This window comes from Bombus impatiens, unplaced genomic scaffold (genome assembly GCF_000188095.3).
Source record: "Bombus impatiens unplaced genomic scaffold, BIMP_2.2 scf_1666, whole genome shotgun sequence".
NCBI lineage: Eukaryota > Metazoa > Arthropoda > Insecta > Hymenoptera > Apidae > Bombus > Bombus impatiens.
This window is the reverse complement of record NT_178085.1, coordinates 616,319-634,308: the sequence shown is the minus strand read 5'-3', so window position 1 is coordinate 634,308 and position 17,990 is coordinate 616,319. Positions and strand designations below refer to the sequence as shown.

Below are 17,990 nucleotides of genomic sequence, written 5' to 3'. Positions count from 1 at the left end.
TTTTCTATTTTTTAGTCTGTGTCAAGACCAGTCAGTTCCTCTGATATATATATGCAGATCGAGATAACACCTAGCAATAACTTGACCCTTCTAAAATATTCCTGCTATATATACTTAAACGATGTAAAAAACATCGCAATTAATGCGGTGAAAACGCGAATTAAAAAAAAAATAGAATGAGAATTGTAACTTTGAATTAATTGCACGAAATATCTACATACAAACGCGTGTATACGGTAAAATATACATCAAATATTGCGTAATATTCATGAAATCATAAAAGTTCGATTAATAATGCGACAAATGTTGATATTTTAATTTTGTTCATTTATGTCGAAGAAATTGTTCACATATTCCTTAAAATAAAGTCCTATAATTGTATAACATCTACTTTCTACTAAATCCACGTGCATTTGTACGTCATGTAGACACCGAAAACACTGAGTACGCTAACGAGGAAAGCATATGCAACAGACTACACGATCAATGTCAATCAATTTAACTAAGCAATATGCATTACGCTCATAATACCAAAAATAAGGAATAAGCGCAAAGCGTAATCAATTTTAGTTCATTCGTATTGTAAGTAAAAATTTCTACGTCAAATTAACCCAAGATATAACATAGCATCTACTTTACGATCATCGTTCTCAAAGTTCTCATAATTTTTTAATGTATCTCGTAGCAATAGCTATCTGATTTTATGTTTGAAAATTTGACAATTCCGTATTTCGCGAATCATTATACTCGTACATCTAATTAAAATATTCTTTCGTGATGATGTATTTCAATTTATTTTCATTAAGAAAGGCGGCCAACACGTCACAAAAGACGCAAAGGGGAGAATCGAAATGAAAAGGCATAACATCCCATTGAAACGTTCAGAGCGGTATGGCCATTGTTGCTCCGTTAATAAACATAGATAAATACATTTCGGAAGATGGAACGTCATGAAATCTCGGTGGTTACACAACATAGTTATTCATACATAAATTAGAAGCGTGAAATGAATACCGAGGGTGTATTTAATTAAATTTGTGTCATGATGTACGTGCCAGTTATTACAACCGGTCCCGCAGGTGTTCCCCTTGAGTAAAATTACGTGTTTATAAGTTTTTCCTCTGTTAATATCTTCTTAGCACGAGTATCCAGCAGCTCGTTAATTTATTCTTACGGAAATTTAAGCGAAAGAGGGAAAAAGGAAAGGTGAGAATGAATATTTGAATCCATCGTTTGTAGAACTATTTTATTACAAGCTCCGGGCGATTACGTTAAAATTTCAAACGCTTGAGTAAATAAATATACGGCAGTGCATGCTCGATTACGGAGAATTTTCGTACTCGGAGGATTTGCGTTAATCGCTCGTATCTACTTATCATAAAGCATCGTGTGAATACACGCAAGAATGCACGTAACGTGCAAATGAAATAAAACGACATTTTGAACGTTGACACCAACGATAACATCGTGACATTAGACCGCAAAGAAATTTCATAAAAGGAATCAGATTTTAGTTCAATAAATACGGTTAGTTACGAAATCTCCACGAATTTAAATTGGCCAACTTATTACTTTCACATTCGAATGTAATAAGAGACTTTTCACCTTATAATCATACGCCACCAAAAGTAGCACCCACAAGTTTCTCGCGGGTCTATGTATACAGAGAATATAATTTTCTCGATAAATTCAAGTTATACAAGCAATCCCCATGGGAAGATGAGTAGAGGGTCGCGCAAAAAGTAACGGCCACTGCTTTCAAAGTACGAAGTTTTAACTTTATCTCAAGCTCCCTACTGGAGATTGCAAATATATGTATGTCGTCTCATTTCCTAGAATCTCATTAGCGCGATATTTTGCAGAATTTAATTTAAACGATATTCGAGGCGATACGGTGATAGCCAGGAATTAAGTTTTCTTTTCGAGGACCAATTTACTACGATCGAAATTCTCATGTATATTAAGAATTTGTATCATGCTATGTGCTAAAAATTGTTGAAAATCTACAAACGGAAAAGAGAGATTACGACTAACGATGCTTTCACCTCCGTTTCAAGGTTAAAAAATATTTTCAAATGCGTGCCGCGATGATAACAAATTTTGTTTCTAAGTATGTATATTAAGTATGTATATGCAAGTATGTATATTTAGAATAATTACTGTGATATTTAAAAAAAATCTAAAATGTTCATGTTAGTGATATAAAATTGACAATTTTACGATTATTGAGTTTTCGTTATTTTTTAATTATTAAACAATCGATAGATTCAAATATATTCAAATATATTATATGGTTACATAAAACCAAACAAAAACACTTCACACCAGATGCAAAAATGTTACTCACCGCCCAAGTCTGCGAAGAAGATTTCCCGTAGCGCTAGAAACTCCTCCCCCGACGTAATATTAGCACTTCCGAAACTGTCGTTCTCGGGCCAGACTTCCCTGCGAAATGATTTTCTACATTCAGCCAAGATTCCTACCTTATTATTACAACAAGAAGTTTGGAATCGATAATTCTATTATCATATAATTTTATCTTATTAAATATCATATTGCTTATGCGTATACTCAAATGCTTTAAAGGTTCGCGAGACCTTCAAGCATTATAAAACATTGCAACTATCTTTTAAGTAGAACCGTACTGTATTATACGTACAACACACAAAGAAAATATATTTCATAGAAAATTTAGTTAATTTTCTACTACAAAAAGAAACAGATATATTGTTAAATCAATGCATGGAAGAATATACAATTTCAACTCAAATCATGAACACAACCTTTACTAACGAGATGTAACTTTCTTCTGAATTTTAAACTAAAATACACTCCAAGAATTATCCGGGGAAATTGTAAATATGGGAAATTAAAAATATTCCATGGCTGCAAAACTTCCCCGACACGGTCTTCTAACATTTATGCGAACGTGGCAAAAGAAGTAACACGTATATTGCGGAATGAGATTAGCGTGATTAAACAAAGCAAGACACTTAATGACGTGTTTCATTATCTTGAGTAGCATACGTAGCAAAGACACGGAAGACGAGACGATGAAAAGTAGCAAAAGGGTAAGGGAGAGATAGGAGAAGAGGTCCGAGTGGCAATCTCAATGGGTCTCGTAGAAGGCTCCCTCGAGTACGAGAACCTCACCGCGATCTACGCCAACATCCGGCTGCTTACGTCAAGTGTTCACGCCCAACCCTCTATTCTTCCATCTACCTTCGGCCATCGTCGTCGTCGGTGTACATACATGCATAACGTCCACGAAGTGCCTGTGTTCTAAAATATCCAGAGGTAGAAGGTGGTGAAGTCAGCCCCGAGCGTGGAAAATGAATAAAAAACCGTACGAAGAAAGATTCTCAGGGAGACGATGGCACAGCTGCTTCGCGATCCACTCAAATTTCATTGAATTTATTCTCCAAGCTTATCTTAGAAAAAAAACACTATCTCATAGATGTTTTCGTTCAATGCAAATCTCAATAGAAAACGATGTTCAAAATTTTCTTTCGTTACTTGTAGATCCACTAAGAAGGAAAGGAAGCAAGAGATAGGAATTGACATTTCAAAAGCAGGCTTGTTAAATATGAGTAATAAAACGGACTGGCAAGCTTAATTTGAAGATGAGCTACACGAAACAAAGCTACATACTGCCTTCAGTAAACAGGATGGAGGAAATACTAATTGCTCCGCATGAAGATCGTCCTTCATAAAACATAAGAGTCAGGAACAGAGAGAGCGAGAGAGAGAACCTGTCCGTTTTACGAAAGTTCTATTCCCTGTGAGAATCCAAAAGCATCAAGGAAAGGGGAAAGTCCTTGTACGTGACCAGAGGACAAAGCTAAAATCACGCCTTCACCTTGACGGAACACTCATGAAAAAGGGTGTAGTTAATGGCGGAAGATTCCTAACCCTGTGCTAGATGGTGGCTGGCTTTTCAGGAAGTCTTCGCCTGCCTTGAATTTTCATTAAAAAACTGCTGCACGTAGAAATATTCTGAAAGGAGAGTATCATCAAAGAGAACGCTAGAGACGACGAAACGTGATTGGACAACGAAGTCGACGTTAGAAGTAGACGTGCATAGTGGCACACTATTTGCTCGATAAATATAGCTACCCTGTTTCAGAATTCCAGCTTATCATGTTACCATAATAATACCAATGAATGGTACTGTCATTATGCGAGCTTAGCCAAATCAGCATTCTCCGGGGCTTGCACTCTCCTTATTCGAGTTGCTTGTTACAGTATAGATTGTACGATACAATATAAAGAAGATAATTCTTATACAGTTAGTATTAGTGGTCTTAATCATTCCGTGCCATTTATTTTACCGAAAAACAATCGCATAATTATTAATATTAAATTATCTATTTAGTTACACAAACCTACATAAAAGAATTTTCCTTTCCATAAAAGAATTATCTTTTTCGGCAACTATATTAAAAAATAGCATTGGCTACTTAAAATTGCCTTCGTCAATATCTCCACTTCTTCTACATAATACAAGGACTAATAAAGAAACACAATGTACAAGCATTAACATCTATGAACACTGTCATGTACGCATTGTCAAAAACGTATTGCAAAACACATCTCATTTTCCCTACAACAAAACCTAATCCGTTTATGGAGCATGTCAAGCCGCAGGTCAGGAAAGTCTGGCTACTTTCGAGAGTGCAAAATCCCTGACTTGGAGGGAGAATCCAATAAGCGGGTAGGAAAAGGGTGAAGATGCAGAAGGAGGGAGTCGAGGAGAGAAGGGAGGTTACGTGCTGTCCCCAGGGCAGAAGAAGTGGCTCGTATGGGGTCGCTGCTGCTGGCTGTCTGAATAGAAATCCAGTACCATACAATCCCCATTATCCCCCGATTTGAAGTCCCGCGACAATGGAATCTCTCAGACGCGCCTCAACCAACCTCCCAATCCCATCGTCCGAACTACCTCCTTTACCAGACACGGAACGAATAATTTCAACGCGTCAATTTTCGCCCTTGACACTCGAACATTCAAGACCAGGTTCATCTCTTAGTTCGAGGTCAGAATAGCACAACTTATCGGAGGTAAATTGGCTTTGTTCAATTCGAAATCGAAAAATGCTTGAAATTAAGTTATTCAAGGCTCGAATCGCTCGTAACATAATTACAAATTGTTAAATCCCTAATTTAGAACAATAAGAAAGATGTATATAACAAAGAATCGATCCAAAAATACTACAGATAGTATCATCCTATAAATCTAGACGATTATCAATAAAAAGTATATTCTACGACCATTATATTACATTTTTAATCAAATAAAATCGTAACAAAATTCTCAAAGTAATGATTCGGCAATGTTTTAATTTGAAAAATGCAATGCAAATTAGGTGAACATTGTAATTTCATCCATGTATCTAATTTGGCAATTTTCATTTGCTTCTAATTACAGCGGTAGAATCTATCCTTCAAACCAAAGAAACTTTTAAGACGCAAATAAGACCGTTGATTATTCGCCTTACTCCTCCTCGTTTAACACGAAAAGGGCTAAAAGCTACGCTTCTTCTCCTTAATTATCCTGCGACTTTGAGTTATCCAAGCCTGAACCAAAGTCAGCACACTTTGCCGGTGGCACCGATGCAGATGGTGTAAGTAGAAAATTAGAGGATTTGAGTCAGTATCTAAACGACGAGAGTATTTGCTAGGCAAACGGAACGCGATCACTGGAAACTCTCCATGCTTCTCAAGGGCAAGCTGTACCTGCGCTACGTAGATATACGAATAAAAGGAAATTCAAAGCATTATACTGTTTACCGTAATACCACCAGATTATCAGAAATGTGTTATTAATATCTCTTATTCCGAGCCTACCTCTATATGCTACATAGTCAACAGTCTGCTGCTTCCTTTTATCCCGTTGTATGCACAAGGTCGGCATGAACCAGAAGCTTCCATTGTGTACCGGCTATGGCAAAGCTTACCCCATAAAATGGACGATGGAATATTACGAACAATCTCCTAAAGTACTACGTAAAAGTACTGCGGTGATGATACCGCCTAAAGAAAAATCTGTAGGAAGGGCTATAACTCCCTAGCTTTACGAGAAAGACCGCTCACGATGAAGCAGTTTTTTGTTTCGGCAATTTTACTCTAGTGCCTTTGAGACGTGTGTTAACTGCAACGAAAGCTCTTTAACTTGCACGAAATCTCATTCACTGAAATTAAGATACTTCTTCAACGTGTCTTGAAGTAATTTTAAGATCAGAAAGAACTGCGTAATTGAAAATCCTTTTAGCTAAATATATATTACAAAGTTAATTAGCGGGTAACTTGCCATGAAATGCAATACACACAGGATAGATGAATATCGTATTCGACAAAAATGTTATTAATCTAGTAACTAATTGTAAAAATAGACTTATAACCGGCGTACTGTTATAAAAAAGAAACCCTTTGTATGCAACGTGAATACAAAGAACTCGTTTCCGCGTCAACGAGTTCATCGACAAAAGAGGTATTAATCTAGCAATTAATTGTAAGAATAGATATAACTGACGCACTGTTATAAAAATGAAACTCTTTGAAGGCGAAGTGAATGCAAAGAACTCATTTTCGCGTCAACGAGTTCATCTCCAAAGTATACTGCTCCCGCGAAACCATCGAAGCGGCGATTAAGGCTACCAGCCAGAAGGATCGATGGAACGGAATGGAGAAACAACTTAACGAAGGGAAAAGACTCGTGAGTATATTTAGAGGCAGAACACTTCAAAGGGACAGGGTTCAGTACCGCTTAGGACTCATTGAGATGAACCAACATGCATTGACATATTTCAAGAACGGACCATCCCTTTCAGATTTAATGCAATGTAAATATCAGTGGAAGAGTAAACACTTGCCAGCTAGCCAATTAATTGGCCCAGGCTTCTAAAGAAAACGAACGCTGAAAAAATCAAATGTTTCCATGAAACAGACCTCTCTGAATAATTTAATATAAACACTTCGATTAAATGAGCGACAGTCACTAACACGAGCTTTCAGTACTGAATACATTCGATTCCTTGCATATTCGATATCTTGTTCTTAAAAAGTACTACCGACATGTTGCATGAAGTTAATATGGCATATCTTCTTCCTCCATTCAACAAAGAATTCATTTAGTCAGTTGAACGAAAATAAAGGAATGCATAACTGAAATGTCTGAATACTTACAAGTGGCAAGTTTAAAGCGTAAGAAATAATTATCACTAAGGGAACTAGGATCGTTTAAGTTAATTATTAATTCCCACACACAGTACATTTAGCATGTCGCAACTTTGGCAAAATAAAGCTTTAGCAAACCACCTATGTGTCTATACAACATTACAGATATTCCGAACCACTCAACTCGTAGCTGTAACGTATATTTTATACTCAACCACGAAAAAGGTAGAGATTAGCAAGAAAACCGAAAACCATTTTGTTGAATACATTGGGAAACTCTCGCCTCTGGCTTACGGCATATAAATCAATGATTGGTCGACCACAGAGATGCTGTGAGTCAAATGCGAAGAAATTTCGCCGCGTGTGACCTGTCATCAACCTGAATGCTATTTTCAGCTCAGTGGCTCTTATTCATCTCTTCGCATAAATGACATTTTTAGCCCTGAGCATTGTTCATATCCACATCAAATGGGGTTAAAAAATCGCTTTTTGTATTCGCAGGTTAAGCATGAAAGACAGCAATGCAATTAAATACTTCCCGTAACTTTATCAACTTTTCATTCTAGCGATTTGTCTAAAATCGATAATAATTAAGCTATTCCTGTGAGTAAATTACGTAATATAAAATTGACATATAGGGAAACTCATTACTATGCAATAGTATGTACATTATGAATAAATATCGATGTGATTAATTACAGCCATGTAAATTGTAATTACATACATGTTTACATTCAATAATATTGATATAGGGTGATATCAAACCGTGTTTCACAAGATATTATTAATTATTATAAAATTATTCAGGAGAAAATTCTTGAGATAGAGAATAGAATGGTATACGAACTCTCTAGTTTTCAACAGATTTTGTTTAATATCTTAACCCATAAATTTGTTCTCTGCTTATTCACAAATATAACTAAAATTTGTAATACTATTAATAACATTATTGCTTTCAAAAAGACAACTTACGCAATACAAATGAATTTTATAAGATATGATAATACATATGTATAAGATAGTTCTTAAATTCATAAAAAACAATGGCTAAAATAAGCGACTAAATTAAAGACAATTTATATCTATATATATCATGAACATGTACCTTAAATGATGCATATCACAGCTCTTACAAAGAAAGATCAAATTTTGTTATGTCTTAATATGTATTATGCATAATATGTATCCCAGATAACACGTACACGATTTTTGTCTTTAAAACAACAAACTGTCAATGTATTAAAAAGGTGTTTAAAGGCTTAAGTTGTTCCAGAGGTGATTAAAAGTTTATCTCACGGTACGACGATATCCAAGATCGTTGCATGGTGTGCAATAACTAGGAACTTCTAGCGCGATATGTTGACGGAACTAACCACGCCGCCTTATATTTATGAAAAGAAATTAATCCCTTTAATGCGATTGAAGAGGTACTTCATACGCTGAAGTTAATTGGGCTATTAAAATTATGAATGTAAACACACCATAAAAAAGGAATCAATATTAATTCTTTAACTTCTACTATTTATAATATTAACTCTAATTCCTACAAACACTGTAGTACAATATATTATATTAAATCTGACTCATTATACTTTATTGAAATACAATGTATTACAAATACATTACCATTATTTCATATTAAATTATTGTTCAGGCTGCAATATTTGATTGAATATACTAAATAAATGATCAATGATGAATATACTAAAATCTCTTAATCTAATGTTTATTCATCGATTTGTAATTGCAAGAAATGAGTGGTGGTCAACTGTAAATTGTCAATCAAAAGCTTTTCCACATAAGAAAGAAAGATTTCATTATAAATAAAATTTCGGACAGATCAATTAACTCCAGGCTATGAAATAACAGTTTAAATATACTGAGATTATTTTATTTGACAAATGGAAGACAAGAAAGTTACTTTCACTAATATGCATATCGCGCGCACATCAAGAAGTTACTCCCTAGAGGCAGGGCGTCATGGAAATTGATCGAATACCTTGACGCGACGGCGTGAAATAGGCCAAACTTTAATCACTTTTTTAGCACGCTCGTAGATTTTTGTGGCAAAAAGATTGTATATTCGCAAGGCATGCCACATACCAACAAGAAGGACGTGATAATATCGGATCTCTTTGTTAATAAAAACATTCCTCCATATTTTGTACTACAATTCTCCTATATATATTCACTAAAGATAACAGAAGTAATGAAATCTATACTACCACAATCGCACAAATGTTAATGCTACATTAAAGAGTCACCAAATTTCTTCTAAGCGTCAAATTTTAAAGACAACGTGTTAAATAATTACAATCACAGATATTTATGTCACTAATAAAACGTTAAGATTTTAATTACTATTTTTTATTTTTTCTAATTTTTTCCTATACAAAAATATATACGTAAAAATATGCAAATTAAAGTACAAAATGGATTATTATTATTATTTATCATTAATATATTAATTTAGTTTTTAAATTCATGCTTCATTCATGTTGTTCTCTATTCATAATTTCAATAATTTGAACTGATAATCATATTCAAGTAAGTATTATTTTAAACAAACAACAGTAGGAAGAATATTAATCGATAACAGTGACACTTATTTTAACATGTCACATTCATATCAGGATCAGTTCATAAAATAAATACTAATTATTCTATGAGATGATCTTTAAAAATACGCAACAATTTTCATAGAATTACTGTTCAAAACAAATAGTGCACTTACCTTGCTGCACGAATAAGTCCAATAGCTTGCTCCAGATCCTTCGACCGTAGTAGCTTTTGGACCCTCTTCATTGCATCAACTCTGAAACCAAGGAAACAATCAACATGACATAATAAGAGTATTCTTTGCATTCAACTTCAATTTGCCAATATTGTTATAATCGAATAAAGTAACATAAACATACTTCTGATCATCTATAGGTACATCCAACGTTGCATCAAATGGTATAACTTGCGGTATCGTTCCTTCTTGCATTACAATGGATAGCTGGGGACTAACTTCGTCCCAACGTTCTTCTAAGCTTCGAACCGGAGGTTGTTCTTTCTGTACAGCTTCTATTCACGTTTGATATTAGAAAGCATGTCCTTATTTAAATTGAGAGGAAATAATATTTCGTTTCTTACTTTTTTTATTTGTTCTTTTGTGTCGTGTTGGTTTCACTTTCTGGACTATTACACTACGTTTATTTCTTCCACAATAATTGCTCAACATTTTTAAGAAGATGTGTGCTGTTGTAGTGAGATCAATCAAATATTGTCTAAAAAAAACATAAAAACGTTTCACCTAATACATACAGGACTAATTAAAAATTAAATGAAGTGTGAAAAATTAAAAAAAAGAATAGAGTTTTTACAATTTATTTCATTAAAAAAAAATTACGAAGTTTTATTTATGTATTATACATATATACGTAGGTATATTGAGTATTAAAATGTAATAATATCTACGTATCAATTTATACCTATTTATTCGCCTCCCAATTATACTTGAATATTTACAGTTCAATAAGATTCTCATTCGAAACGTCGCGTCGCTTCAAATGAAACAATACCCGCCGTGAAATTAATACAGTTCTGTTGTATGTACAGTTTGCAAGTCGTAACATCAGCAACGAAGTTTGCTGCACCCGTCAAGTCTTGTTTTCGTCAGCGTCACTAAGACGTCAAAGTAACGACGATATCGCGGTATGGTGCTCCGACCTTACATTTCCGTAGTGGAAAACCCGTCAAACTCACGAAAAGTTGAACGGCCGTCGTCTTTTCCCATTTCGCCGGCCGGAAGGTCGATAGAAGTTGTTTATTCCAGCAAGAAGTGAAAAAGAAAAGAGGAGGACCAGACAAGAGCGAGGGGAGGACGCAATGGGAGGGGGTGCAGTCGAAAAGAAGCAAGAAAGTACGAGAAATAGCTCCCTCGTTGTTCGAGCCGATTGATTTGAAAGTGAATCAATCTGTCTGCAGTAGATAAAACTTTTAGCAAACAGTTTTTCATTTTCCACTCCTATCTACCCGATAAACAGATACCCAGAGCATGAAATAGTAAAACTAACTAAATATTTCACAAGTAAATTACATCATTAATTTTCGCTATAGGATATTTAAAATCCCTGAGAAAGCATTAAACATTTATCTTTCCGACTTAAACTAACAATTTCTGAATCTTTATATGAAAGAAAAAATTTTGAATTATTACTTGTGTAACAAGTTTGTTCATCTTTTAATTATCTTTTAACATTACATTTTGGAGATTATTATAATAGCATTACTTCTTTTAATAAATGTTTCCCATAATTGTATCATTTAATAACAGTAATATGTGATGAAAAAACAAATACATATTCCGAGCATTCAATAACGGAACTGTTTATTAATATACAAATTAGATGATAAATTTTTCATGATAGAGCAGAATTCGCTCGTGTGTAATTTATATTAATTGAATATTGATTGTGCCAAAAATGTTTGTTAAAAATTTCATTATCTATCAATTAAATTTTATTAAATACAGATCTGTTTCATCTCAATGTTTGAAATACTTTTATCATTTAGCAACATTAAAATTCATGTTATGTTACAAAGAATCTTTTATACGAACCGAGACATTTTAACCTCGTCGAAACAGAGAAGGAGAGCAAGAATCGTTTCCCGATATTCCGGAACATAAAACACGTTACTCTTAATAACCTTGCTGGATTCTCTAACACCACGATCTGTACTTTGATCCATTGCCATTAGAGTGTACAGAAGTTCCTATAATAACAAAAAGAAAAAACATATTTCGTTCCATGCATCTATCAAACGAAAACAAATATCAATACTCGGTTCCTCACCTGATACGCTTTCAATGCTAAATGTAATCTACGAGACCAAAGGGGAATTCTCTTTTTGTCAGTAATTATCATCTCGTAATAATGATCCATTTGTCTTTGTACTAAATGAAATACTTCCGTGGATATTGTTTCGCTGTTGATAAATTAGTAGAAAAAACCAAACATACAAACATACAACAAAATACAACGATACATTAGTCTCTAATTTTTGATAAATTCTTAAAAATAAACTTTAAATAATAAGAAAAACGTCATGTGTATGTATGTACGTGTGAGATCACAAATTGCTAACATTTCTACATGCTTCGAATGATAATGAGTGTTCAACGAGCACTGGTTGGAAGGAAAATTTAAATCCCAACAATACATGTTGCTTAAAGCAGAGCACGTAAAGGCGCTTGCACTGAAAATAGCTAGAAAATGTTTCTCAAAGACAAGAATCTAAAGAGAGCGACGATGCGTAAAACGAGTTCGAAAACTATCTCTGTTTCCTTTCTTCAACGTTTATTCTCTGACAATGTACCTTCTTTTATTACGAAATAAGGAAATTCCACCGACTTACCTCACATATTTTACTTCAAACTTGTAATGGCGGTTGAACTCCATGAAAAAACGCAAGGCCCATAAGTAACAAGTTGTTTCAGATTGATTGGTTTGAGCTCCGCTGACTATACAGGACTTTGCGTATTTCATAACGGGGTTGTAAGCAGCATTCAAGAATTCTATACAAAATTCTTTCAAAATGAGCCTCACACTCAATGCAGATGTACGTTCACCCCTTGGATCCCACATGGGACGTTTGTTTTTCGGTTTTGACACTTTTTTCTATGTAGCATTGAAATCAAAATATACACTATTATTATTATGTATTTAAAATTATGTTACACAGATCTATATACTTATCATTATTATTAATTACATAGATATTATACGTTTTATTCAGGATCGACAAGAAAGAATTGAAAACATGTGTATTAAATATTTGACTGTCTGAAAACAAACTTCATCACATATGTTTTATCGTGCCAGTATAATCCTTTTTAAATTGATGATAATGTAACGAATATATCTTATTGCGCTAATACTAAATACTAAATACTGGAAAATACTGCACTAAACACTACATTTAACAATGTATTGCTCTGTATCCAATATTTTATATTACATCAATAAAGAAAGATAAACAGGGTATTCAACGCAATAAAATTGTCACCGCAATTCTTTAGACGTTTAGATAAGTTGACAAAAAATGTTCTAGATAAAAATTAATTGATACTGAACCAACGGCAAGCTACAATATAAAAAGAAATCAACAAAATTTGTTATCTAGATACTTAAAAAGTGAAACGACTATTTTCAAACAGTGGAAGTACCCCAGGTTTTACTGGAAGAATTTACAATTCTTTTATATTGCAGTTTGTTATCAATTAAGTACTGAACTTTTGCTCAGAACATTCTTTTTCCAATTATAAAAAGCGTCTAAAAAGTCTTGGTGATTGTTACATTGTAAAAATCCATTATATCCTAACCAAAATTATATTATAGAAACAAAAAATAAATTGCCCGTTATATTAAACTTCTAACCACTCTGTTAAACTAAACTTAACATTTTGTTGTATATTTATAACGGAAAAACTTCTTTTTAATCTAAAGTTATAATAAAATCACATTTTGTAACCTTTATTACAAAAGATTAGCGAAATAATCTATAGAATACAACTTCGTTTAATAGATGACATAGACTTTGTGCTTTTCATTGTTTCTATATAACAATTTAGAAGGGATCAGAGAAGGGAAGGGATCAAGAGAAGGAAACTGGTGGAATTCCATAAAAGATATGGTAGAAGTCACTGATCGCCTCAATTCGAGATAGCCGTCAGGCATGTGACCCAGTAGATTTACAACAATTCATAATGAAACGAGCTACGAAAAAACAAGCTAGGGAAAGTTTGTCTTCAAATACGGATGTTCTGCGAAGGAAACGATAATAACGATGTAAGAAGGAAAAGGATCGTTTTATAGTCGAGCGGGACACAAGAGACAAGAGAAAAGGAGGAGAAACGTCCGCGAAAAGAGCACTGACCTAGTTTTAAATGTTTCAGCACCATTAAGCAAGGAGCCAGTTCTAATTACGCGAGGATAGCCTTAATTAACAACCGTATTTTCATTCAAATCCACCCAGCCTTCATTCCTACTTATTCATTAATGAGAGCTACCGTTGGAAACCAAAGATTAATTGAATTGACCATTTTCTGGTTTGACGTTTATTTCCTTTATTTGGAAACAGAAACAAAAAAAGGAAATGAAAACCATAACAGAATCGTTTCATATCAATAACGACTGCAGTAATTACCTTATCTTGGCCGAAGTTTAATGCCTCGATCTTCTGGTATGGTTTGTGACATAATAGCTGATTTTCTCCAATGGCTTTCATATTTTGCACAACGTAAGTTCCACCAAAATGTGAATGTCTAAACATATTATTAGACAATTAACGAAAAGATTGTTACGTATACCTGATTATAAGTAAAACGAAGTAAATTGTTTGATATAAAAAAAGAACCTATTACTCAAAAAAAAACCCACCCCCCAAAAAAAAATCCCATCAATTTTATGTATGACTTCTGAAAATCTAATCAATAGTACGGAAGGCGGCTGTCACTAGCAGGTAGTTTGCTAAACGAGGAAGATGCATTTTCTTCCTCGCACATTTATTTGCGGGAGAAAATAGTCTTCGATTTTTTGTTTTTATTATTCTTGTGTAATCGGTTCATTATATCAACTACAATAGATACATAATTTAAGCATTAACAAAATCAGAGACTGAACTAGAAATATTGAAAATAAATTTATTTATTGTTTATTTAAAGAAAGATGTGAATATGTGAATACTTGACAAATATTAGAAAAATTCAAGTTTCTAAAAAATTACAAATAACCATCTGAAATATTTAAATTTCATAAAATTTCTGATATCTAATTTTTACTAATTTCGATTAAATACGTTCTAAATCAATGATACATTTTTCACTTTTGCTATTTTTTAAAGCTTTTATCTTTGAAATATTGAACATAAAATCCTGTTTTGGACGGTGCCATTTTGTCGCTTGTGATAGCATTGTCCATCGATTCATAGGGTGTGAGAGAAAAGATCAATCTCTCTACCTCCTTTGATTTCTTTTCAAGTTGCAAAAAGCTTTCTACGGAAAATAGGGGAACATAGCAAAAAGATGTGAATAATGCACGACACAAGAATAAAACACGTGCACTCCCCAACAAGTGGGTAAAAGCATCTATTCAAATGGTGCGTGGTCTTACTTTAAAAAGTGGGTCAGGTTTATTACATATGTAGTACTAGGAATAAATTATGTTTCCTTAACAATGTCCCTTAAGTGGTATTAATCGTCTGTTTATCCTGTTATATTCACAATATTATTCGTGTTCAATTTTCTTATAAGTATGTTAAAATAACTTGTCGTCCGAGCCATGGATATTCAGCAAAATGTGTAATTAAATTTATGTGTAAATAATTGTAATATGTCTATACAATTTGCAATAAAACCAACTATTTACACCTTACATATAGAAACGATCAGTTTTCAATATTTAAAATAATAAAAAAAATAACATACTATGTTCGTAAATGCTTGATTTACAATAACTTAGTTGTAAATATAATCACTTACTAAAACGAAATATTCACAAGCAATATCTTCAAAATTGTTTCGATGTATTAAATAAACTATAGACAGATTAACTAGAAGAGTATGAATATTATTATTTTCTTTTATCTAATCCTTTAACATACTTTTTAAAACTATCTAAATACGTAAATGAAGAATAAACTGTTTTTATTGCATAAAAATTGAAACAAACAAAAAAGTAAAAAAAAAATATATACATAGAGAGAGAGAGAGAGAGAGAATAAAGAATAATATTAGAGAATAGAGTTAATTAAACTTACCTAGCTTCTGCATATTTTCTCACTCTTTCTATCTTTTTCTCCTTTTCTTTGAGTCGAGCTGCTAAAAGTGTTTCTTCATCCTTTTCTTTTTCGCTAAGACTACGTTGCAAGCCGGACCTCGCTAATTCACTCGCACTTTGATCACGAAGCATTAACGATATAATCTAATAATATGCAACGTATATAAGACATGAGTAATTATTAAAAGTTAAATTATTTCGGAGAAAAAATAAAACGTTTGAAACAATATAACCACATTTTAATATAATCGAGCACATACCTCTACAACTTGCAAATGATATTGTTGTTCACTTCTGTTACTAGCAATAAATACTAATAAATCAACAATTCCTGATGTATTAAGTGCATATAAAACCTAATGAGCAGAGAGTATATAAAAATATATTCTTATACAATCCTACATTCAATATCATACCTCATCATGAACTGTAGCATCATTATCAACACGTTTTTCATTTTCATCTGGGAGAATTTGCAAAACATTTCTAATAAAAATAAGTATCCTTTCAATGATCATTTCGTTTTCTTCCCCCCTTTCTACATTATCCTATAAGAACAAAGGGATTGTATTGTTTCTTTATTTCTAAATATACATATAAAATCTACAAACTTAATAAACTTACTAGTTTAAGAATTTTACTTAAACGATTACTAAGTATTGTCCATATACGTCCATCAATTAAAGCTACTTTATATGACTGTGTATATGCAACTAGTTTAAGGTATATAGTACGTTGCATTATGTCAGTAGGAATTTGTTCATTAAAAAGCAGCACAACTGGACTTGTTATATTAATAATTAACCTAATTAAATCAGATGTTATTAGAGTGGAATAATATATAGCAAGTTACAAAATATACTTTGAATAATTTATTACTTGCCTTAGTAATACATCCCAAAGTTCAAGTTTATCGTAATGGTCAACAAAAATTTTTATAAGATCAGTTTGAAGTACTTTTGTTTGACCAAGAAACTGACGTACAGTATGAGATTCATCGTCTCTTCTTAAATATTTGATAAGATCCTTTATAACATCTATTATGAAATTAATAACTTTAATAATATTTCTTTGTATCGATGAATTCAGTTTTGACTAACTCATGAATATTTAGTATACAAGATACACATAAAAAAGTAACAACTACTTTTACCTAAACAGTAATTGTCTAAATGATACTTGGATCCATCATAATAACCAAGTGCAGCGCACGTAGCTGCAAGTTCAGTAGATAGGTAATCTGACATGATTTTATTTATAACGGATTATAAAGTATGTATATATTCCTTTCTATTGAATTCTAAACATTATTATTCAAGTGAATTTTTAGATCACCTGCAATAAACGATATATTAGAACTATTAAAATGACACTATAGCTTTATTACTGGAATAACCAAAATATTGTCAAATAATTACAATCCTATAATTGTAATAAATGTAAATGTTATAAATCAGTATTTTAAATTTTGTACTAATAACATTAATTTCTATGGATATCTTTAATTAAATTTATGAATCTTATACATATTTTACTTTTATCACATATTCAGTAAATCAATATTATAAGCAAACCAATGCTGTTTTTTTTAATTAATACGTGAAACAATACCATAGTTTAATCTTATTTACTATAATTAACCATAGTTTAAAATCACCATAATTGTGTTTTTTATGTCTATTCGCACGAGATACTAATAACTGGCGTGCATGACATTTGAGGTTAACTTTGGTTTGTTAACGAAAACAGAATAAAATAAGTTATTAACAATGTCATTATTAACACTCACGTGCGTAGTGAAACTCTGGACTAACGTAATCATTGCTACTTATCGCTACCAATTAAAACACTCACTACACTTAATAAGTACAAAAACAATTACAGACAACGGACACGTCAAACGTGCAACAGGTAATGAGAAATGCGCGGGAAAATGTTTCCTATGCTTTTACGAAATTGGCCGATAGAGTGCTTTCGATTCCTACTGAACTA

At 32.8% G+C, this 17,990-nt stretch overlaps 1 protein-coding gene across 1 annotated transcript; it reads right to left on the bottom strand.

Moving 5' to 3' along the window:
- Positions 1-2,339: 2,339 nt before the first annotated feature.
- On the bottom strand, positions 2,340-17,918 carry LOC100742359 (protein timeless homolog). The gene is made up of 15 exons (XM_033324199.1): positions 17,788-17,918; positions 17,152-17,333; positions 16,882-17,035; positions 16,623-16,803; positions 16,415-16,546; positions 16,259-16,354; positions 15,979-16,142; positions 14,368-14,485; positions 12,577-12,839; positions 12,015-12,147; positions 11,780-11,934; positions 10,312-10,445; positions 10,092-10,242; positions 9,908-9,988; positions 2,340-2,445 (listed from the first exon to the last, which is right to left on the bottom strand). Exons 2-15 carry the CDS (start codon positions 17,243-17,245, stop codon positions 2,340-2,342), a joined length of 1,962 nt encoding a protein of 653 aa, XP_033180090.1. The 5' UTR covers positions 17,246-17,333; positions 17,788-17,918.
- Positions 17,919-17,990: the final 72 nt, after the last annotated feature.